Here is a 24809-nt window from a genome sequence, read left to right on the forward strand (position 1 = left end):
ATACTTTATATTACATTAGATTAGGAACAGGATTATAAGATACAGGGTTAACTAGGAACTAGAAGAATCATTAGACTACTTCCCGGTATAGATTAAGCTAAATGTCTAAGCTAATTAGGAAAGGGAACTAGAGGAGAAGCTTAACTAGAAGGGTACCTAGTAGGACAGGATTAGGGAGGAACTAGAAAGGGACCTAAAACTAGAGGAACTCTTAATAAAGTACCTACTAAGGCTAGAGGACATTAACGAGGCAGTAGAAGAACTAATAGGAATCCTAAAACAGGTAGCTAGAAAGCATACCTTAGTAAAGAAACATTTACTATACTAGTAACTATACTAGACTAGTAAGTATACAAGGAAAGTTAAAGTAGCAAGGAAGGCTAAGAGGCAGTAGATACAAACCTATACCTAGGAAGCATAGGATAACTATAACAAAGCCTACTAGGAAAAGAAGATCTAAATTAAGAAAGACAAGATATAAGAATAGAGATCTATAATAGGAATAATTACAAAGAAACTAGAGGAGATATAGAGGATAGCTAAATAGGTAAGGAGACCTAAACAGGATAAGGATATACTACTACAATTCCCGGACATTATAGACTAATAAGGACAAATGTAGACTATAATAGAAGGGAAAGTAAGAGCCCTAGGCTAACACTTCTTCTATAGAAAAGTATAAGTAGACCTATTAGACATAAAGGAGGAAGAATAAGAGACTCTACTACTAGGCATACTAAGAGACACCTAGGTTAAACCCGAAACTATTAAAAGGATCCTAAAGAAAATTCTAGGCAATAAGGTACTAGGAGAAGACAAGATCTACAACAAACTTCTAAAAGTATATAGGAAGGGGCTAGCCCTAGCACTCGCTAATATCTTTTTATAAAGCCTAGTACTAGGACACTACCTAAGACTATTTAGGAAGTCCCTAACAGTAGTGCTAAGGAAGCCCTAGAAGGAAGACTATATATAGCTTAAGGCCTACAGACTAATAGCCCTACTTAATATAATAGGTAAGGTACTAGAAAAAATTGTCGCTAAAAGGCTAATAACCTTTACCGAGGAAAGGAACATCCTTCCTAAAGGCTAGATAGAAGGAAGAAAGAAGAGGTTAACACTAACAGCTATAGAACTAATTATAGAATAGATCAAGCATATTTAGCACTATAGTTAAAACTAGGTAGCAACCCTTCTTTCCCTTAATATCTTAGGAGCCTTTAACAATATCTCCTATAAAAGGCTCCTATATATACTTAAACAGAAAGCTATACTAAACTAGATAGTCTAATTTATCTAGTCCTTCCTATAGGAAAGATTAATACAGCTCATTCTAGGCAAATTCAAATCAGACCTAATACTAACTAAAAAGGGAATCCCCTAAGGATTAATACTCTCCCTAATCCTCTTCCTTATCTTTATAGCAGACCTACTCCTACTCCTAGAATTAAAAAACACATTAGTATTAGGGTTTATAGATAATACAAACATCCTAGCCTAGTCTAAGACAATAGAAACTAACTATAAGATCCTAGAAGAGAAGCACTAGGAGTGTAAAAAATAGGTAAGGAGGTATAGAGCAAAATTCGCCCTAGAAAAGTATTAGCTTATCCACTTTAGCAAGGCTAAATCAACCTATAATATAAAGCAATCAATTACTATCTAAGGCTTTGAAACCTAACTATTAGCAGAGCTTAGGGTACTAGGGATCTAGCTAGATCCAAAACTGAATTAGGGACTATAAGTAAAAAAGGCAAAGCAGAGGGCAGATGCTAATATATAATCCATCAATAGGCTTATAGCCTCTATATAGAGGGCTATATTCGAGAAAGCTAAAGTTATATACAAAGCAATTGTCAAGCTAGCAATGCTATATAGAGCACAGATATAGACAGCCTAGGAGAAGACACTAAAGAGGATTAAGCAACTAGTTAGTAGGTCCTAAACCTAAAGCCTAAAGAAAATCCTAGGAGTATATAAAACTATACTAATAAGGGTAGTAGAGATAGAATTAGGGATCCTACTAGTTAAACAATACTTTAAGGGACTAAGACACTAATATACAGTAAAGACAATAGAATACCTAGCCTAATAGACTATCTAAAAGGCACTAGACAAGATAAAAGCCTAGTGCATTAGGACTAGGAGGCGAGATAGACTATAAATAACTCCCTAGAAAGTCAAAGACCTAGAGCAATATAGAGTCTTAATAGGAGAAATGCTAGAGAAAGAGCTTTAGGGACCAAATATAAGGCTAAAGGAAGATAAGCTAAAGGGAGAGAAACAAAGCCTAGTAGAATCAATTGCTAGACACCTATAGGAGTAGGAATAGAACAAAACACAAGTCAGACTAGGAACCCTAAAGGCACTAATCAAATTTAGTTAACATAACTACTAGCTCTATAAGGACCTAAATAGGGCCGAGGTAAGCCTAGCTATCTAAATCAGATCTAAACACATTAGACTTAGATCTTACCTGTTTAGAAGAAACGTCCTAGGAATTGAAAGTAGAGCTTGCTAATATAGCTACTAATCTTAGAACCCTAAGTATATACTGCTAGTCTACCCCTAATAGTTAGAAAGCAGAAGTAATTAGAGACTAAAAGCAATGGAAAGGGAATACGACAAGCTAATCTAGAGTAAAGAAGACTTAAAGAGGATAGTAAAGTAGATTATTAAATAGGGATTTGTACAACAATTCGTATTAGTAAGGGAAACTAAGGAGTAGATAAGAAGAAGGGAAGAAGAGGGGGAAAGAAGGGTAGGGCAGTAGGCAAGGTAGTTAGAGGGTAACAACTATAACACTAGTATACCCTAGAGGAAGGAAAACAAGAAAACGAGGAAGATTAATACTTATAAATAGGATAGGAGGGAGGTTTTTACTAACTAAGTTGGTTTCCTACCTAAAACAATACATAGAAACAGACCTGTATAGGCCGAAAGGCACTATAACAGGCAAATGAAATATCTATCTATCTATCTATATAATTTTAGCTCGGAGTCCTAAAACTTAATACTAGATACGACTACGAGTATTTCTTTATCGTAGATATCGTAGTTAATCTCCGCTTTATTTAGTTTCTTCGAAAAGAAGCCTACCGGTCGATAGATCCCTACCTTTTCTTAGATAAGGGCGCCCCTAATCGCGAACCTGCTATAATCTATTTTAAGGAAAGTAGGAAGAGATAGGTCCTACTAGGTAAGTACCGGGGTATAGTAGAATTTGTTCTTTAGCGTCTCGAACGCTTTATCCTACTCTTCTCCCTAGAAGAACGGGGTTCCTTTACCGGTTAGCGCGGTTAATAATACAGAGATCTTAGAATAGTTTAGCACGAATATATAGTAATAGTTCGTAAATCCTAAAAAACGACGAACTTCCTTTTAGGTCTTAGGTACTACCTATTTCTATACGGCTTCTACTTTTTCGGGATCTACTAATACTCCTCCTCTATCGGTATAGACGATAAATCCTAGGTACTTAATCTTTTTCTAGGCGAATTCGCTCTTTTTTATATTAAGGTAAAGGCCTCCGTTCTAAAGCTTCTTAAGAACGGTCCTTATCTTACGGAAATAGTCTTCCCTCGTTCCGCTCGAGTAGATAACTACGTCGTCTATATAAGCTAACGCGAAATTGTCTAGATACTCCTATAGGAGAGTATTAATATACCGTTAAAACGTAGCCGGGGCTCCGGATAAACCGAACGGATATACTAGCTACTCGAACGAGCCTAGCCTAGTACGGAAGGCCGTTTTATACTCGTATCCTTTTGCTATTCTTATCTTATAAAAGGCCGAGACTACGTTAACCTTAGTTAACTATCGGGCTTCCGTTAGGTTCCTTACAGTATCCGGGATTAGTAGAAGGGGATATCTATCTTACTTCGTAAGAGCGTTAAGCGCCCTATAGTCGTAGTAGAACCGGAGTCTACTACTAGGTTTCTTAATAAATAATACGGGCGTCGCCGCTTCGGAGTTTATAGGTCTTATAAACCTCTTCTTTAAGAGTTTGTTAAGTAACTTCCGTAAGACTAAGAGCTCCTATTTCGATATACTATAGAGCGGGCCCTAGAAGAGCTAGGGCTAGGATCTATCTAGGTTTTTATAGAGTTCTATCGTATAGTCGATACTAGGACAATAGGGCGCTAACTTATCGGCTTCCTTTTAATAAAATAGCGCAGCTATATCGCGAACCTCTAGAAGTAGTTTCTTCTTAAGCTCCTTAATCGTCGGGTATTTCTTTATCTTTAGGGCCTTTTTAATATCCTCGGCGATTATAGCGGTAAGTAGGCTTCTTATAGCGTCGATCGTAGCAATATTCCCGCTTATATCGAATTTACGGTAGTACCGCCTTTCTTTAACCTAATACCGAGCCCTCCTATAATAGTACTATCGCTTCTCGGGCGCGGTTCTAACCTTATTATATACCTTCTATAGGTTCCCTAGGATAAGAGGGAAAGCTAATCCCGGTACGACGTATATATATACTATTTATCGGAACCTGTTAATTTCTATCTAGAAGGCAACGACTCTAATAATTTTCGCGTCTTATATCGTAGACGACGCTCCTTTTACTTCTCGGGACTCTCGGCTAATATAGCTAAGCCCGAGGCCTTTAGCTAGGCCCGTATTAATTGTAGTATAGTACTAGTATCCTTCGTCGATAAGAGTAGAAGTTCCGACGTTATTTTCGAGGACTATATCGGTATATATAAGGTTCCCGTTTATATCCTTTTTAACTTCTTCCTATTTCTTTATCTATACTTTATCTACTCTCGACTCCTAACTATAAGCGAGAGTTACTCTTTTCCCGAGTCGGAACTACTTAAGTCCGACTAATCCTCCGCGTCTTCTAGAATAGGTTATATAGAGGTAACGCTAATCTTAGTAGGCTAAACCGGCGGTACGTATAGGTAGTCGCGAATATAGTACCCGCTCGCTCCGTAGCGGAAGTAGAGCCTTTTCTTCTTACGTTTCTCTCTCTTTATAGAGTCGATCTATTTAGCTCTAGGCTTCCCTACTATTCCTTATTAATCTCCGCGGTTCTTTCTACGAAAAGCATTCGTTTAAGTAGAGTTTATAACTACGTTTCTATCGGAGTCGACTTTCGAATTCGCTATAGGAGCCGTATAGAGTAGAATAACTACCGTAAGGCTCGCGGCCTCCTTCTTCCTTTCTTACTAGCGTTTCGTAGCCTATTTAAACTAGTCCGTCGTCTCGAGGTTCGTTATAATTCGCTCGACTTCCTCTATATAGAGGTAGTAATCCTTAATCTTTAGTATAGCGGCGGTATAGGTCTTAGCCGCGTTTAAGAAGGTATTTATTAAGTATCTAATTTTCGTATCGTCGGTCTAATAGTCTCTACCTACGCTTAGTAGGAGGCCGTCGAATTCTAGCTAGTAGTTATACTAAGGTTGTCCCTAAGTATATCTTAGGGCTTAGAGTTGCTCTAGCGCCTTAGTAGCTTCGTTACTATCTACGAAGACGTCCTCGAGTTACTAGAAGAAAGCCTCGGGGTTCTTTCCTTTCGTAAGGCTTCCTCTTTCCTAGAAGTAGCGTATCCTAGCGCGTTCCTTCGCCGGTAGGATATCGTAAATAGTATCCTAGTAATAGTCTTCGGAGAGCTACGGTTTCAATCTAGAACGAACTCGGTACGAACTTCTTAGTCGTAGTAAGTAGTTCTAGAACGTCTTAGCTTTTCCGTCCTACGATAGTAGCTTCTATTTACGTAACGCCGTTACGTTTTAGCTAGTAGCCGAAAGGGTTTCTAGGAGTCCTTTTAGGATCTCGTTCGTAGACTAGTCTCGTATCGCACTAGCTTTAGTAGACCCGGCCTAATAAGATACTTCCGCGTATTAGAGCGTAGAGCGCGTAGCTTATAGCTAGGCTTCTATTATCTATTACCTAGTATAGAGACTCTCGAAGGCGCGATAAATCTTATCCCTAGTTATCTCTAGCGTAGTAGGGGTAGCATTCTCCTAGCTATCTTACTTAGGTTCCTAATAAACCTTAGCGTTTCCTATAATAAAGATCGAACCTAATATTACGGGTAAGTAACGCGTACGTAGATACTAGATATAAGACTTAATAGGTTCGATAAAGAGCTAAGTCTATCTACGTGAATCTGAATAGTTTTGTATAGTACGCTAAGCGCTAAGTAGTAGGTTAGAGTCGCGTAGGCCGAATGCCTAAGGCTAGCGCTTTCTACCTAGGGCGTAGCCCTTTATACTACCTATCTAAGAACGAGTTTGTTACGCTTAAGTCTATTATGCTAGCTTTGTTTAATTCTATAAGTAACGAGGCTCTAATACTAGTAGAGGCTACTAGTATAGTCTATCTAGCTTAGTAGGAAGAACCTCTAGAAGAACCTACGTAGGGTATAGAATTAGCTAATAAGGCTATTAATCTATTACTAATCGAGGATAACCTTCTAGCTATTTAGCTTCCTTTAAGTAATAAAGATAGCTTCTAATTAGCTAAAGAAGAACAGCTAGTATACGATCTATAGGCTAAGAAGGGCGAGCCTAGCTAGTTACCTAAATTCGAGCGACCTAACTCTATTAGTAATCGTTCTATATATAAGATACGAAGTAATAAGAGCGCTTATAACCTATTACGTAGTTATCTAGTCGACTATAGCGTTAAGCGCTTAACTCGACAAATAATAGCTAATATATCGATAGCCTATATTAAGGGCTTTATACCCTCTAACTATATTGCTAAATAGGTAGCTAAAGAGAGTATTCTACTTCCGAAGAGCTATAAGGAGGCGACTTAGTCGCTATACTAGCTATAATAGAAGGAGGCCTATAAGCCTAAATATAAGTCCCTAATCGATAACTATATATAGATTTATGTTTCTTAACTAGAAGTACCTAAAGATCGTAAGGTTATTCGTAGCTAATAGGTATTTACTACTAAGCGAGATACTAATAGTAAGGTAAGCGGCTATAAGCCGATTTAAGACTCGATAGGTCGTCTATAGCTTTATATAGGTTAAAGGACAGGATTATAATAAGACCTATACGGCTATTACTAAGCTATGTATACTACGAGCCCTATTTAGTCTAATTGCTTATTACGACCTATAGGCTAAGTAGTATAATATTCTAACCGCCTTCCTTAATTCGCTAATTAGTAATAAGTAGAAGATCTACTTTAAACAACTATACGGCTTTAAGGGCCGCGGTAGTAGAAAGGGCATAGTTTGCCTATTACTAAAAGCACTATATAGTCTAAAGCAGTTACTAATGCTATAGTATAAATAGTCTAAAGCAGTTACTAATGCTATAGTATAAATAGCCTTAGAAGTACTTAAAGAGCCTAGACTTTATACTAATAGTAGCTAACTTATATGTGTTTAAACACGTCGTTAGTAGCTCTGTTATCGTTATCTACGTAGATAATATAATTATTATCGCCTATAGCCTATTAGTACTAGAAGCTATTACTTAGCTACTAAAGGAACGCTTTAGTATACGAGAACTAGGTAGCTTATACTACTATCTAGGTATACGGATTATCCGTAACCGTAACTAGCGCACTATATACGTTAATAGTAACGTTGTTTAGAATGTCTGTTTAAATAGGTATAGCGAGAAGTCTGAAGTACGGTATATAGGGCCGTATAGCATATACTATACTATTAGCGCCTCGTTACGTTAAGATATCGATTTAACGCGCACGTAAGGGCTATATAGCTAGTACTACCTTTACGACTTAGTATTAAGAAGGTGTTAGTAAAGCACTATAGCTAGCGATAATTACTCGACCTAATACTTACTATACCGTAGGCCTATTATTATAATTGATTTCTAATCCGACTAAGGAATACTATACCGCGCTTCTTTAGCTTATTAAGTACCTAGTTAGTACTCTTAGCCGTAGCTTGCGTTTCTAAGGAGGTATATAGAACGATAAGCTTAACTTTACTAGATACTATAACGCCTCGTAGGCTAATAATCTAGTTACTCGCTACTCTACTAGCGGCTTCTACTTTACTCTCGCTAGCGGACCTTTATTGTATAAATTAGGTCGCTAAATACTAGTTACTCTATCTTTTATAGAGGCTAAGTATATTTAGTTAATAACTAGCGCTAAGAAAGCTATTACTCTAGCTCTATTATTAGAAGAGATTAGTTATAAGGGCACTATTAAGCCTATTACGCTATACGAAGATAATTAATTAGCTATCGCTATTACTTAATCGATAAGTATTAATAGCTATACTAAGTATATAGATACTAGAGTTTACTATATCTATAAAAAGATTACTAATAGTACTATTATATTTACTTAGATTAGTATATACGATTAGATCGCTAATAGTTTTACTAAGCTACTAGATAAGCTTAGGTATAGTCGCTTTGTTTAATAGTAAAACGTAGTAGACTATAAGGCCGCTATTAAGAGCGCCGCTTAGCCTACTACTAAGTATTACTAAATAGATTAAAGATATAGGTTATTATTAAGTTTAACTACTTATTTGCTTTATTTTAAATAACTAGAGAGTAGTCTAGTTACTTCTACTTACTTTGTTTAGATAATATAACTTATATAAGAGTAGTCTAGTTCTAATGCCTTTTTATTTGCTTTATTTAGCTATATATACGCGATAAGGGGGTAACTTAATATATGTGTATAGTGTCTCTATCACGTGCATGATGCCTAAGGCTGAAACTGCACACTTCATCTTTAGGCTTCCTATAGAATAGCCTTCTTCTGAATTCATCTCAGTTACAGCAAGTGGGGTTTTTCGACCCGGGATGCCAGCCACCAGCCACTCTCCACATCTTCCTTCTGAGCGTGATTCAACCTCTTTTCTCCAAGCACCTCACAACAATCATTGTCACTGAAGGAATACATGCTTCGAGTTATGATCTGAGCTTGTAGGCCGACGCTTGAAGCACACTTTTGCAGCAGTGTGAACGGTATGCAGAAGAACTCTTGTTTCGGCGCCCCATATCGTAGTCATCTGGATTACAACTCAAGAAGGCGTATCTATCTTGCGCTCAATTTTCAACCTGAGAGCTTGAATGACAAGACAACCGGCAGGCACAATGCCAGCATACCAGCATACCAGCACGCGCACCGCAGCCGCACTTTCACCCAACAGGAAACCTGGAATACATGAGCTGTTCAAGCTACGCGAAGACACGCCGAAATTGTGTCATCCGGCCATCAGGACACTCTGGGCTTCACAATCCTCTTCCTCTTCTTTGTCCTAGGCTTCGTACCATTGCACGCCAACACAGGCCCATCAATGCTAGGATCATTAGTAGCATTCGTCGGCACCACCTTAAATTGCACAGTAGCATTACCCTCCCGATATTCGCTCTTCGCCGTCCCAATACTCTTATACCCGCAACCCTTCTGCACCGGAATCTTCCCAGTGGCAATATCCAAACCATTGATCGCCCGCTCAAACAACTCCAGCGAAGCTAGAGGCTGATAGAACGGAACCTCATGGCCAGAGTCATAGATCCTCCCATACGCAAAGTTCGCAGACTGCTTGACTTGACCATGGACAACCTTGTCAGAAGTGCTGATGTTGACATACCCTGCCTGATGGAACCCTGGTGCCTCGACATGCCGGGAAACGACTTCACCACCGCGCCAGTTACAAATATAATCCGCATCTCCTGCGTAGAGAACAACATAAACACTTTGATCTACCAACTTCCTGACATCTTCGACGATGTTGAGCTCGCTCGCGTCATCTCCAACAGAATTGAAAGCATTTCCAACCGTATTGCTAGATTCCGAGAAATTCGTGTACGCGCCGATCGCTTTCTGGAGTTTTGGGGTGTTCAGGTAATCGACGTAGAATTCCGGTAGGAAAGAGTCGGGAATCAGTTTCCGAATATCATACCCGTCCCTGCCCAAGATCTCATCGTAGGGGGCCTCGGCCTCGCTGGTGCAGAATTGACTTGCGTCTCCACAGACAGCTTTATCGCCGCTCGTGTTGCATTTCACAACTTTATCGTGACAGTTTCCTGGACCCCATGCGGCATTGAGCCACTGGTCGCGGATACTCTGGGTGCCAACTGGAACATCGTAGGTGTTATTGACGGTGAAGTTGTAGTAGGTCGGATATTGAATGCGAGCGTCAAACCAGCCATTCCCTATCAGGACTGTTTTTAAGTTGATATGCTTAGCGCCGGGTAATGTCTGCTTCTGAATCAAAGCGTTCTGAGATTCGATGTAGGCATTGAAGACTGGACCGTAATGACCACCGTAGCTTTCCGTAGCGAAGTTGAACTCGGTCTTCGAATACTGCGGAAAAGCTCCCATGAAGCCTTGGAGGGCTTTCCATAGACCTGGTGCAGCATTTTGCGTGGAGTTTGCCGTCCACGAGGGGTCGGGATACGAGTATGTGCCGCAGGTACCAGTTCTGGCAGCGTAATCTGGACACTCATTCTTTGGCAGTTGGATGATGTCTCCAGAGTCCGATTGGTAGCCAGAGATGGGTCGTGAGTACGAAAAGCCGACTTGGGCTGGCTGATCGATGAAGATCACGTTTGAAACATTGCTGAGGAATTTCAAGTCAGTCTCATTGATGATCATTCGTCGGATCACTGGATCTCTCACTTCCAAGCATATGGGTTGTCGACGACTTCACCATCCTCATTGACACGACAAGGACCTTTCGCAAATCAATATTTTGTCAAGCAGCCGAAGAATGCAAGCTTACCCAGTTCTTGGAATAGACCGATCATTGAGGAACTCCCAGGTCCACCTTGATTGACTGTTAGCAGGATCTCATAGCACTGCCACTGCTTCAAGCTGATACATTCCATTGATCCATACTGTAAGCTCAGCATCCTCTGGCTTCTTGTTGCGTGCTTCGAAGAACCAGAAAAAGATGTGTTGGTCACTCGCTATGTCGACGTATCCGCTGTATGACTTGACGTTGGGATTGAGCTCGCATGTTCTGACAAGACTTAGCATCAACAAAGGGCGAATGATTGCTAGACTGATTCACCCTATTGGGACCTCTTTCCATCGGACGGGTAAGTTGAGATATCCTCTGCTAGTCTTTAAATCGGTAGGCGGCGAGATGAATTGTCCCTTTGCAGCACCCAAAAGAGTGTGAAGCAACACAATGGAACTTGGCAACGATCGCATGGCATATGGCTTGTGCTCCCAGCTTGAAGCCAAGATGAGACAGTTCATGGACAGAAAGGACTTGTACCTGACGTGGATTTACCTTGATATCTCTTGGCTTCTCTGGACCATGGTTCTACGACCTTGCGATGTAACGTGACCTCGAGTGAGGCCTCTTCTCAAGACGTGATAGAACTAGAAACTAGTTCTAGTGCATCCCGAGCCCGCATCTGCCACCTTACCTGCAAAGTCTATTGACTCGCGGACAATATTGCTCGATGTGGCAGGTGGGCGGGTTCAGTATGCTTGCTAGTGCAGATGTAGCATCACACAACGTGTCTACTGAGCCAGATGTGGTGAAACGGACTACTGTATGGTCTGATAAAGAATGTTGCCATCCAAGACCGCCGTCGCCGCGCGTGGCCGTCGACTTCCCGACTGACGTCATCGCCGCATACTGTAGCTGCTGACTTCCCGCTCAGGCAGCTTCAACAAAGATCATGTCCATCAACCACCATCTCTTGGACCTGATATCATGTATATCCTAGCGCGACATGCCACAGTCCACTCCCTATCATGACGATTTTGAGCTAGAGCCTTTCGACGATGACTTTGTTGACTTCCCTGACGATCCGGATGCACCCCTGCCCGAGCCGAGTGACAACCGTTCCAGCATAGATCACGGCACAGCATCACTATCCGCACAGCCAAGGTGGCTTCAGCGCGCCTCGCCCTGGACTAAATCGTGGCTGCGGAGAGCTAACCACACAATGGAGACCCTGAGACCCAGATGGCTTGTTCAAAATCAACAGTCCTGGACAAGAACATGGACGGAGAAAGCAATTGTTTCGATCCGACCCAGGCTTACCGTTGGCTATATACTCTGTTCCGCCATCGCCATCTACATTCTTTACTGCTACGTCGTATGGTCACCTCTCTTCGCCTCGAAGCTCCCAAAATACACGGGAACTTACGGCGTTGGGGCTATCGACGTTGAAGTTCCTGTTCAGGAGCCTCGCCAAGTCGTCGACGCAGTCTTCAAGAAAGATAAAACTCCTGCTTTTCAACTGGATACTGTACTCTTTACGCTGTACTATCCTGTCGAAAAACGAGTCAAGAGTGCCAAGGCCAACCATAAGTGGTTCCCGAAGCCTCTTAGTCTCATTGCGGAAGGCTATGCCACCGCTGCCCATTTCAATAACTTCCTCTCGAGGCCACTGTTTACTGCTGTGCTTTGGTGCTTAGCAGGGTCGATCGACATTCCTGCCAAGGTTGATGTACCTTTAATGCGCTCAGGAGATGAAAAGGTAAAGCAGTATCCGCTTGTAGTGTTCTCTCATGGCGATGTCAGTTCTCGCACAGACTACACAGCATACTGCGGTGAGCTTGCAAGTCGTGGAGTCGTTGTTGCGGCCATAGAGCACAGAGATGGCAGTTGTCCAGGTTCCATCGTGCATTTACCAGATGGCAAAAAGAGGAATGTCTTGCTGTTCGGCGCCGACAAATTGCAAGCCGAGACGCCAGATGCGGAGGTCTCGAATGATGACTGGAGGTTTAAGAAGCTTGCATTCCGAGACGCTGAGATCGAGGAAACAGTTTCGATCTTGCGAGGGCTGAATTCTGGAAAAGGCAGCGAGATCTTCAGCAAGAACTACAGGAAGGAGGGCAAGGATCTCCAGGCGTGGGCAGATCGTCTAGACCTATCCCAAGTCGCGATTGCAGGCCATTCTTTTGGGGCGACTGGGGCGCTCCAAGCACTAAAAAGTGCCAACAAGACGTCGTCTGCCAGATCGTGGAACAACCCAGCCATTGGAGGCATCATTTTGGACCCCGGAAAGGAGAGCGGCAAGCTCAATACCGACATAGATGTGCCTCTGCTTATTGTACATTCTGACTCCTGGTCCAAAGCCCATACCATCTTCTACGGAAGGCCACACTTCGACACTGTTAGGGACATTGCCATCGATATGCTGAACAGATGTGGCTCGACCTGGTTCATGACTAGCTTGAAGACGTCACATCCTTCTATTACGGATGCGCCATTAATTGAGCCTTTACTGCTGTCTTGGACGACCGGGGCAACGATCAATGTCAAAGAGGGCCTGCGGGAGTACGTGAGAGTGAGCATGGGGTTTCTCAAATACCTCAGAGATGGTAGTAGACAAGGTGTCCTCAATGTCGGTGTTACACACCAAGAGTACGGCAAAGATTCGAGGTCGGGTAAGCAAAAAGAGAAGATGGAGAAAGGCATCACCAAGTATTGGCAAGTGCATGTTGCGCCGCCAGCGACCTTCTCGAAGGACAATGATGGATGATTTCTTAGCAAATTTCGCGCAGAGGAGAGGAAGAGGAAGCAGGACGCGTCGCGTCCCTCGAGGCTAAACCGAGCCCCAGCTACCCGCCCGAGCCCCAGCATACCCCGAGATTACGAGATCGGCTGTTCTATACATAATCGCGTGTAGAAGCGGATAATCGCGTCGCTGCAGGCCCCGCCAGCCGGGCAACCACTACAATACTACTGCTAGCAGCTATAAAGCCAAAGTTTGTTAGCAAATTAGTAGTATAGCAAAACTAAAGGTATTGTTAGTTATTAGCTATCTACTTAGGCCTAAGCGGATTGCGACCTACCGCCTTATAACTACGCGAGGCTATATATACTAGCTTATACTAGTCTCTTAGTTACTAACTAGCATACTGCTATTACTAACTAGTATACTACTATTGCTAACTAGTATACTACTATTACTAAGTAAACTAATAGTGCTATTGCTATAGCACCTAGTAATAAAGCGGCCTTCCTACTAGCTATATAAGCGACTACTAGTGCTATTACTAAGCAGCCTATCGTTATTATTGCTTATATAATGCCGCCTACTAGCGGTTATAGTCTGCTTGCTATCTCGTACGTTATTCTTCTATCTATAATCGAGCGTTCTCGCGTACTCGGAGGTCTTTAATCTCTCGGCGGAGTAAATCTAGCTTAGAAGGAGGTTCTAGTACTATTAGAAGTAAAGACTCGACTCGTAGATTATAGCACTCGAAGCCGCTTAGATAGTAAGCAGAGCTATACGCACGATTAGCCTTCTAGTAAGGGCATTATTAAGTGCGGCACTAGCTCTTAACACACTTATAGTACTTAATAGTCGTCCTTAGCTAAGTAAGTAATACGCTAGGCTCGAGTGTAAAGTCGGTCGTTCTAGCTATTACTATCTTCTATCGCTTAGCGACTACTGTCTTATTTAGGTCGTCTAATTCGCGTGCTATTATAGCGCGCTTTGTTATATACAGTATAGCTCCGCTAGTAAGAGGTTTGCGGTTGCTAAAGATTACCTCTAGCTCTTATAGATTAACCGTTCTACGGAAGTTAATTAGCTAGTGTCTATAGAAGTAACTCGGCAGTAGTATAGTACGGCTTCCGCCTATCTTAAGAAGCTTTATAATGCCGTATTTATAAGGATAACTATAGGTCTTGCTTAGGTAGTCGTTATAGCGGTAGTATAGGTAGGAATACGAGTACGCCGAGTGCTTAATCTCGTTGCCGTTATCGTTAGTCGTAGTACGAAGGAGGTCGTTAGCACGTTAGTATTAAATCCTTACTTTAAGAAGGCAGTAATCGCTTATAACTCGAGAAACGCTCGCCTAAAACGGTCTAGTAAGTGCCTTGTTATACCTCTTTAGGTTCTTAGTAAGGCAGATACGGCAGCGGTTATGCCCTTCGTTCTACTAGTTAAGAAGGCTCTTAAATAACGTAAAGATGTCGTAGCGGCTGCTATAGTTAAGCTAGCGTTTAATACGTCTATGCGTAGCCTTAACCCGAGAGGTTGTCTTATAGCTAAAGTATAGAACTTAGTTAGTCTAGTAGTCGACAATATAGGTCTTATATCGCTACTAGTTGTTATAAAGATAGGCCTTAAACATAGGGTATACGTTGTCTAATTTCCGTACGTTCTCGTTAAACTCGGCCTCGCTTTAACTATAGATAGTATAGGTAAATAGCTATAGAAACTTGCTGGTTTAAGGACTATTAGTCTAGCAACCGTTAGCGCCCTTTACTTGTCTATACTCGCTACGTTCTTTACGGACACGCGTTAGTATATCCTGCTATAGATGCTAGTTATAAACGATATTAGTAGCCTTAGGTATAACCTCCTTAATAGCGTAGATTAGTAACTCTTTACGATTAGTACTAATAACGAAGGGCATACTATAGTCGGCTTGTTCGAGGCCCTTCCGTAGTAACTATAGTAACCTTACAAACTCCGCTTTCTCCGGCTTCGGTTTAATAAGACTAATACTAAGCTTAATAGTATCGTTTATAGGTCTAGTAGCGACAATATCTATAAGCTCGAGGTTATAGATGTTAGTAGAGTATATAGTGTTAATAATTAGTGTATATAGTATCTTCTTAAAGGCCTCGATTAACTTAGGGTAGAGGGCAACTATACTACGAATTGCACCGTTATAGGGGTTAGTATAAATGTCGTAGAATATGCTATTATCGTCTAGCAGTTTAACTAGGCACTAAGCCTAGTTTATCTCCTATCGAGCGACAATATTACGAGTTATAGCAACGTTCCGTATATCCTTTAGTTTAAGCACTATACTACTACGACCGCGGAAGTAGGCTATAATCTTCGAGGTTAGTATTCGCGCCTATTATAAGCGCTCTAGTTATTCTAGGAACTACGTAGTTCTCGAGCGCCGCCTATATATAGTAAGAGCGACAATATCGTCCTTCTCGTAGTTATAGAAACAGTAATCTTCTTTAGTAGAATACCGGATTACTTATTAACTATCGGGTTATACTAGATTAACCGTAACTACGTAGAAGAAGAACTTATAGCCTATCTTCTCCGAAGTCGACTTCTGCTTTATCGACTCGTTGTTCTTATCCTACTTCTACGTACGCTTATCTAGTAAGCCGAAGCAACTATAGACCTATCGGTAGCGATATTTAATACCGTTCTTGTTCTTCTACGGCTTATATTGCTTAAACTCGTACCTAGTAGACTTACCGAATGCGTAGACGTATAACTCTAAGGCTCTATAAGACGGAAACTCCGATTCTCGCGGTATAGGACTACGATAGCGCGCCTTTAGCGAGAATAGGTACTTCTAAGGGCGCGGTAATACTAATCTATTATTAGGCAGCGATATACGCTTGCGAGGCAGCGATAGTAAGCGATAGCGACCTCGAATACGCGTCTCCGAGACTAATTAAACCTCCTTCTATAACTCGATATCTACTACCGCTATATCTATCGATTGCGCGTCTTCCGCCGCCGCCGCCGCCGCTATCTCTTCTACTACTATATCTATCGATTGCGTGTCTTCCGCTGCCGCCGCCGCCGCTATCTCTTCTACTACTATATCTATCGATTACGCGTCTTCCGCCGCCGCCGCTACCGCCGCTATCTCTTCTACTACTAGATCTATCGATTACGCGTCTTCGCTACCGCCGCCGGCGATAAGATTATCGAGAAACTCGTCGTATAATAGAGATTTAGCTATTTTTAATAGTTACTAGGCAATCTACTATAAAAGAGGGAAGAAATACGAATTTAGGGTCTACGGTAGAATCGAGTAGAATTCTTTCCTAGGTAACGCGCTACGCGCCCGTTAACTATACTAACTAAGAACGGAAATAGCCTATATTAGGTAGAAAGAGCACGTAATTCTATATAGGGCGATTCTATAATAGTACTAGCATCGGGGTATACTAGGGCTCGGGTAGGTAGCTAGGGCTCGGTTTAGCCTCGAGGCGTCGCGTCTTTCGGCTAGCTTTACTAGAGACCTTTTGCCGGCGGATTAGTAGTTATAACGGAAGGGCATAAGGCTTAATAAGGCAACCCCTAGACCTCTTTTAAACGCTTATAACAACCTAGACTGTATAGTAGTTACAACTGTTATGCCCTAGTTACTACGCGTAGTAACCTAGCTACTACTATTATAACGGTCCTATAGTAGTATAGCGGGTGTTATAGTTTGCTAAATAAGACGGTAGATCTAACTTCTTCGAGTGCTAAACGCGTCTTCTAATCGCGTAGATTATATCTCTTTCTTATACTAATTGTTATATCTTCTTAAGCGCCTAACTTCTACACTTAAACGCCCTTATTTCGAGCCTCTTAGGTAGACCCCGTAGTGGTTCGGGTTGGTTTGGTTTGGTTTGCTAAGCCGAAACTCTAGTTTGGTTTAGGTTGGTTTGCTAAGCAACTATATAAGTAGCTAGTTCGAACTATATAATTTATCGGTTTTTAAGAAGTGTACGAATGTATACGTAGCTTTAAGCAAGCCCTTTGTAAGACTTAGCAGTATAGCCGGCAGCGTAGCCGGCATTTTTAGTCCTTAGTACTTATAGAATTTTCGAATCCTACTTAGGCTACGTAGTTGTATAAAGGTACTTATATAACCTTAAATCTATAGACAATCAGCTAAGGGTACTAACTAATCAAAAGCATATACACATATATATAAGGCATTATAGTTCAGTTCGGAAACTGCACTCCTTAGGTATGAATTTTATCCTTTCGTTTACGGTTCAATTCCCTAACTACTTAGCAGAATATCTTTATCTAGATCTAGGCAGAACTCATCGATTTCCGTCGAAGCTCTCTATAAGAAGTTTATACACTTTCCTACTGAACTATACTCTAATATTAAGTACTAGGATAGCTCCTCCCTCGATATCGGCACTATATACGAAACAGCTATAAGGCAGCTCTATAGGGCGTTCCACTAGTTACTCGCTATACTACGGCCGAATACTAGTTCGTTCCTTAGAACTCTAGGTTATTTAGCAGATATTAAGGATAGGGCAGGCAGTAACTTCGTATTATATAAGGAAGTAGAGGCTGCTATAGAGGAGTCCTTTAACCTATAGAAGATAGTAAAAGATATAGAGGCAGCTATAGGTCTAGGTACCTAGTTAAATTTCTAGTAGGTAGAGTATAAGGATATTTAGTAGGAGTATTAGGTAGAGTTGCGAAAGCAGGTATATAATATAGTCTAGAGAACAGGGATAATGCCTATAACTATAAGTATTAGGTTCTTTAATCTTCTTCCTTTTTTCCTTGTTTTCTTTTTCTAAAAATCCAAACTAATACAAATTAACTAGAATGTCTATCTTCTTTTAGTTCTTTGTAAGACCTAGCAGCGTAGCCGGCAGCGTAGCCGGCAGCGTAGCCGGCCTTTTAACTCCTTAGTACTAACGGGATTTTCGAAGACTTCTATTCCGTACGGCTAATAAAGCATACTATACTATATACATATACTTAGAGAGTATTTAGAGCGCGGTATGTAGGGCCGTATAATAGCGGCTCATTTCGTATATAGAAAAGCTTATAGATAATACTACGAACATCCTTCCTACTAGAATATCTATCCTACCTAGCACCGTCTCGAATGTAGACATTCTAGCCTTTTAGAATCTAATCGAGTGCTTTGAAATCCTTGTCTATAATCGTTATACGCTTCGCGTAGATAGCTATAAGGTTAACCGCTAAAATAGTATTAGTATAGTCCGAAAAGAGGTAGAAGAGAAACATACATTCGAAGATACGAACTAGGTAGGCTTCTATAGCCTCTTAAAGGGCGCCTATCGCGGAGGCTTAGAAGCGAAGGTCCGTTCTATAATTCTAAGCAATTTCGCGAACAAGTCGTTAGAAAGGAGCTTTACGGATTAGGAGCTTAGAACTCTTCTAATACTACCGAATCTAACGGAGGGCTACGGCTAAAGAAGGATTAGTAAAAAGACAGTAAGAATGCCGGCTACGCTGCCGGCTATAAATAGGACTTACTTCCTAGGCGCTATCGACGCTTCGTACGATTACTACTAGTAGCAGAAGCGCTAGTTATCGTCTTGCGTAGAGCCTTGCCCGCCGTTGTCTTATATAGAGCCTTACTCGCGACGCCCTTTCTAGCACCGGAGCTAGCGGCAGTAGCAGTAGCCCTCTTACGTTAATATACTATGCTCGTTCTACTATTTCCGGTCTTATTGCGACTCGTAGAAGCACTAGGTCCCTTCTTACGAGGCGTCGTAACTTAGTTAAGTAGACTCGCTATTATAAAAGTCGTCGAATTGAGGAAAAAAGTACGTTACGAAGGTATACGAAGGCGCGCGCGGAGCGAGGGTATTACGGAGGTAGTAGATATAGAGCGTAGAGGTATAGGTATCGATACGAAGGTTGAATATAGCGGTAGTATCGCGGTATCGCTAGGCAATAGAGTAAGCTTCGCGCAAACCTATATTATAGTAACGTTAGAGCAAGGAAAGAAGGCAGGTACGGCTAAAAAAGGCAGTACGGCTAAAAAAGGCAGGTACGGCAGACTTTGAAATATAGCCGGCATATATAGCCGGCATAGTAATAGGCGAAAGCCTCCTTTTAATAAATAGCCGGCGTAATAATAGTATCCTACTATAGTATAGATATTCTTTAGTAATGCCTTTACTAGCTATAGTAATCTTATAAGTAACCTAGGCCTATTGCTAGCAAATATAAGAAATATCAGGTAGGCTATACTAAACAAGCTAGTTATTTAGTAGGAAAAGGCCTACTACCGTCTCTATATGCCGGCTACGAGTGCCGGCTATCGCTCCAAATTCAACTCCGCCCTATCTCGGAGGCTAAGGTACCGAGCGGAAACCCTATAGCTTATATTCACTCGGTTATCGCGGAGCGCTTATAGGTAAGGTATTAGAAAAGAGTATAAAAAGTACGAGAAGAGTATCCTAGGATATAGGTCGTAAGTAAATAAGAGTAGCACGCCTAGTTATTTATATAGTACGTTACTCTGTGCGACTAAGAGCCTATATTATCTTATGCTTCGCTTATAAGACCTCGACTCTATTAGTATACTATCGATCTCCTCCTCGGTCGCTAATACGCTATCTCAATTCTTCTTCGAGTTGCCGGACTTAGTACGCATCTATAGCTATGCAATAGCGCTACGTATTGTAGAGAATTGGCTCCGCCGTATCTCGAAGGCTAAGGTACCGAGCGGAAATCCTATAGCTTATATTTACTCGGTTGTCGCGGAGCGATTATAGGTAAGGTATTAGAAAAGAGTATAAAAAGTACGAGAAGAGTATCCTAGGATATAGGTCGTAAGTGAATAAGAGTAGTACGCCTAGTTATTTATATAGTACGTTACTCTATACGACTAAGAGCCTATATTATCTTATACTTCGCTTATAAGACCTCGACTCTACTAGTATACTATCGATCTCTTCCTCGGTCGCTAATACGCTGTCTTAATTCTTCTTCGAGTTGCCGGACTTAGTACGTATCTATAGCTATACAATAGCGCTACGTATTATAGAGAATTTCTCGTTAAAGTTTCTCTCTTATAGGCTTGCTATCTGCCTCGCAGTATAGAGGATCAAAGTACTAATACTAAAGAATCTCCTTATAGTTAGAATGCTAGGGCTCCTTAGGACCTTTGTATTTTAGGTCTAAATAGAGACGTATTATAAACGTTCTATCGCCCTTTCGCTTACTACCCGCTAGGTCGCGATATACGAAGAAACTAATCTAAATATAGCTCGTCTCTATAATAGCCGGGTAAATATAGAGCGCTAGGTTTCTACTTCGTACCTTAGATTTAGGGACGGCGCGGAGATAAAATCAGAAATATAGCCGGCACCTATAGCCGGCAAAAGGATACGAAAATAGGCCTCCTCCTAGGTTAATCTAACGACTAAATACAATTTCCAACTAATCCGCTATAAACCGACGCCGAATTTTAGCTAGAAGCTATATATCTTTATTTTAAAGAGTAACCCGCTTCGTATAGATAGTAAGGAGGTTTAAAAGCTTAAGCTCGGTTACGAGAAATACCTCCGTAGCTTCCTAAAGAGTACTAATCGCTTTAGCCGTAAATCGTATACTAGACCGAAAATCTAATATAATTTCTCGGACGAGTCGCTAGAAGGGAGTCTTAGGGATTAAAAGCTCGGTCCCTCTTTTGTTTTAGAAAAGCCGGATCTAGCGAAGGGCAATAGTACCTAGTTTAAAGCGCCGCTTCTTTATCGTCGAGTCCTGCCTTATTCCCTTTCTTTTAATAGAAAGATAACTTTTCTTCGCGATAGTCTTCGTCCGCCTACTCTTTTTAGCCTTCTCCTATCTACCTATAGCCTTCTTATTTTTCGGTACTATTTTCCGAGGAACCCCCTTCCTTCGTATATACTACGGAGAGCCTTACTCTTCCGATATCTCGTTCTCGCTATAGTCTCCCTATACTTAGCTTGCTTTACCCTTACCCTTTAGCCTCTAAAGATATTTATCTACGCGTTTAGGCGACGAGGGCATATCGGTAGGACCTAGAAAATTAATAAGTATATAATCGTAAGGAGACATTAATGCTTCTTGCCTTCTAGAACAAATAGTCTTCTATTAAACCGCCTTAGTAGGTTATCGTTAGATTCGAATAAAGGATAGTAGCTTAAGGAAGGGAAAGTAGCCGGCTTAGGAAGGCCCGAAGAGCCGAATCCTTAAGGTATATTTATCTTTAAGAATATAGGGAAAGGGAAGAAGGAGAGGAAGAGCGAATAGAGAATTAGAAATAGTCCGTAGGTAAGCGGGGTCGGTTGCTATAGCAACTAGTCTGTTTGGGTCCTAGGAATTCGAAATATATTTCGGATATATGCCGGCTATATACGCCGGCTATATTACCTTATACGTAAACGCTTCGTCTCTTTAAAGCTACTCTAAGCCTATATACGTTTCCGCTTCTCGACCCGGTATCGCCTTCTACCTCCGCCCTCCTCCTCTTCGTTATCGCTAATTAGGGTTTCGCTTAGACTAAATTTCGTATTCTCTTCGCGCTCCTAGGTTTCTTCGATCTTAAGGTTTTCTAATTCCTCGATTAACTCCTTTAATATAATCTTTAGTAATCTACCTTAGCGATTCTAGTAGAGGAGATAGTATCGGAATACTATAATAGATTCGAAGGTAGTAGGCGAGTATATTCGATTAAAGCGGCCCTAGTAACGAGCGATACTAAAAGATCTCTTATAGCCTATACCTACGCTTAGGATAGCGAGGACGTCCCGAGCGACCGACGCTATCGTTAGAAACTTAGGCTCTAACCGCTGCTATATAGCGAGAATATCGTCTCCGAATTCGTCTAGAAGAGCGGTAAAATCTAGAGATTATTAGCCCTCTTTCCGAGCCTATAGGTTTATACTTACTCGCGCGCCGATAGAGATCGAACTCTTCTTTATTTACTTTAGTAGTTGCTTCCTCTTCTGCCTCTACTTCCTACCTACGAAATAGATATAATATCGGAGCCTTCTAAACCTTCTTTTTCTTTATAGGAGCTGCATTTAGACTAGTTTCTTTCCGACGCTCGTAGAATATCTTTTCTAGAACAGTCTAGTAATGCTTCGGCTATACCTCGTCCGCCTTCTATTCCGGCCTCTACTAGTATATATCCTTTTCTACTAGGTTAAGCAAGTACGCAACGCTATAGATATCCCCGAACGAGTTAAAGGTAGTACTATAATATTTATATAACTTAGTATAGAAGGTGTCTATAGCTTTCGTTATAGCTACTTTCTAGGGAACGCTCTTCTTAGCTAGCTTAGCTACGGTTTCCTCGAGCTCGTTAAAGAGCTAGTTATAGTACGTAAAGATAAGGTAGATCGTCGGTCCTCGGGTTCTTCTAATCGTAGTAGTAACCTTCGCGTAATGCTTACTAATATCGACGAGATACTCTGCTTAGCGCTATTCGGCGGCGGTAAGGCCGAGCTACTTAATACCCTCGGAACTCTAATAGATCTCGAGAGCGGTACGTAAAGTATATCCCCTCGTAACTATATAGAAAGTCGAATCGAACCGGGTCTTAACGTCTTAGGTAAAACGGAGTAGGCGCTAAGGAGGCCGCTTTTACTATCGCTTATTCTATACGATATTCTAGGCATCGGTTTTAGGGCGCTCGATTAGGTTCTTTTAAATAGCCTCGAATCGGTTATATCTCTATAAGCTCGAGTTCGTATATATTGCTAGACGACGAAGCTAGAGAAAAAGAGTTAGAACTATACTAGGTTGCCGGCTATAGGTACCGGCTACGGACAAAAGTTATACCTTATATAAAACGAGAGCGAGGCTCTCTACCTTATCCCGTCTTATTGCTATAATAAGTTTCTCGACTTTCGACTTTGCTTTATCCTTATCTAGGATCTTCTATTAGTCGTCGTTTAATAGTGCAATTTTAAGTATCTTAAAGAGGGCTCGGATCGCGATTTGAACTATATAAGCGAGGTAGGGAAACTTCTATAGGGATATAACTAGTAACGACGTCGGCTCCGATTTAATAGGGCTAGGGCTATTAATAGGCTCCTCTTTATCGTTATTATCGTACGTATTATCGTACGTATCCGGAATCGTAGCGAGCTTAATATTCGGAAGATTAAGCTAGATTGTAGACCTTATAATCTCCTCTACGTACTCGACCCTATCGATACAATTAGTAATTTTAAAGATATATACGAGTGAATTGTATATATAACGCCTTATACAATATTCGATTATTACTAGCGTTATCCGTAGTAATCGAGATTAGTTTCGTTGTTACGCTAACCCTATCTATTACCGTATAGATAAGCTTCGCTATATCCTTACTAGTATAGGAACCTAGAATTTTAGGGAATCCGATTATAAGTTCCTAGAGTTTCTAATCCGAATTAATAAAGTATAGTATAATCGAGAGGAAGGAGGCTCTTATAGTCCGGCTTAACTAGCTATCGATAGTAATAGCTACTCGGCGAGTATTACGGAGGATCTCCCGAATGTCGTCTAACGTAGCCTCTTTATTCTTTTCGAATATAATACGCTAGGTTGTCGCGCCGAGAAATAGGGGAGGGTAGTTTGTAAGATATAGGTATATCTTCTATATAGACTCCCTTTCGTAGAAGTCTTTCGGAAGACCGTTTATAGCTAGCATTTCGTTTGCTAGTTACTTAAAGTCTTCGGGGGAGAAATCGGTAGCCTTTAATCCTAGAGCTTCCTTAAGCGTAGCCTATAATAATTAGCTAGACCTCTACGGTTAATTTAGGTAGCCGGAATCTATAGCCGGAATCTGTAGCCGGTAGCTATAGCCGGCAGCTATAGCCGGCAGCTATAGCCGGTATTTTAGAAGACGTACCTCTTTCTAGAACGCTGTATCTATATTAACTCTCCTCTCTCCTTAAGATTCCCGATACCGTTTAGAATAGAGATAGTTCGTAGGCGATAAGTTCCTATCCCCTAGTTTCGGGTGTTTTAAGATTAAACCGTAGAAGTTATAGACAATTACTAGTTAACCTTTAAGTCGAGAAGTCGTATAACGGTATAATGCCCCCTCTATAAAGAACTTCTAGAATGTATCCGTTCGCTCCTTACTCCCCTATCGCATCGAGTACTTCCGGAGTTTACACTCCTTTAAACGTAAGTATAAAGAGAACTATATCTTATAGACCTATTAATTGAACTGCTTTATATACTCGGGTTTCTAAAGATACGCCTAGCTAGCCTTTTCGAAGATTTCCGGGTTAATACTCGATATTCTTATATCTCCGAACAACCTTCTACTTAGACTCCGTAAAGGTAAGGACTAGGTAGTAGTACCCTATAATAAATTCCTACTACTAGGATTCGGAGAGGATAAATCTAGCCCTAATCGTCGTCTAGGACTCGATAGGCTCGAAGGTAAGTATACGACCTCCT

At 41.2% G+C, this 24809-nt stretch overlaps 2 protein-coding genes across 2 annotated transcripts; one reads left to right on the plus strand and one right to left on the minus strand.

The window, feature by feature from the left end:
* Nucleotides 1-9177: 9177 nt before the first annotated feature.
* On the minus strand, nucleotides 9178-11124 carry MYCFIDRAFT_146616 (uncharacterized protein; the record flags this gene model as incomplete). The annotated part of the gene is given in 6 exon segments (XM_007933883.1): nucleotides 9178-10528; nucleotides 10588-10642; nucleotides 10691-10735; nucleotides 10774-10775; nucleotides 10790-10930; nucleotides 10982-11124. The coding sequence occupies 6 exon segments, from the start codon at nucleotides 11122-11124 to the stop codon at nucleotides 9178-9180; spliced, it is 1737 nt and encodes a 578-aa protein (XP_007932074.1).
* A 749-nt stretch (nucleotides 11125-11873) lies between these two features.
* Nucleotides 11874-13418, plus strand: MYCFIDRAFT_42344 (uncharacterized protein; the record flags this gene model as incomplete). Its single annotated transcript, XM_007933788.1, has 1 exon — nucleotides 11874-13418. One exon carries the CDS (start codon nucleotides 11874-11876, stop codon nucleotides 13416-13418), a length of 1545 nt encoding a protein of 514 aa, XP_007931979.1.
* Nucleotides 13419-24809: the final 11391 nt, after the last annotated feature.

Source organism: Pseudocercospora fijiensis (assembly GCF_000340215.1).
Source record: "Pseudocercospora fijiensis CIRAD86 unplaced genomic scaffold MYCFIscaffold_12, whole genome shotgun sequence".
Lineage (NCBI taxonomy): Eukaryota > Fungi > Ascomycota > Dothideomycetes > Mycosphaerellales > Mycosphaerellaceae > Pseudocercospora > Pseudocercospora fijiensis.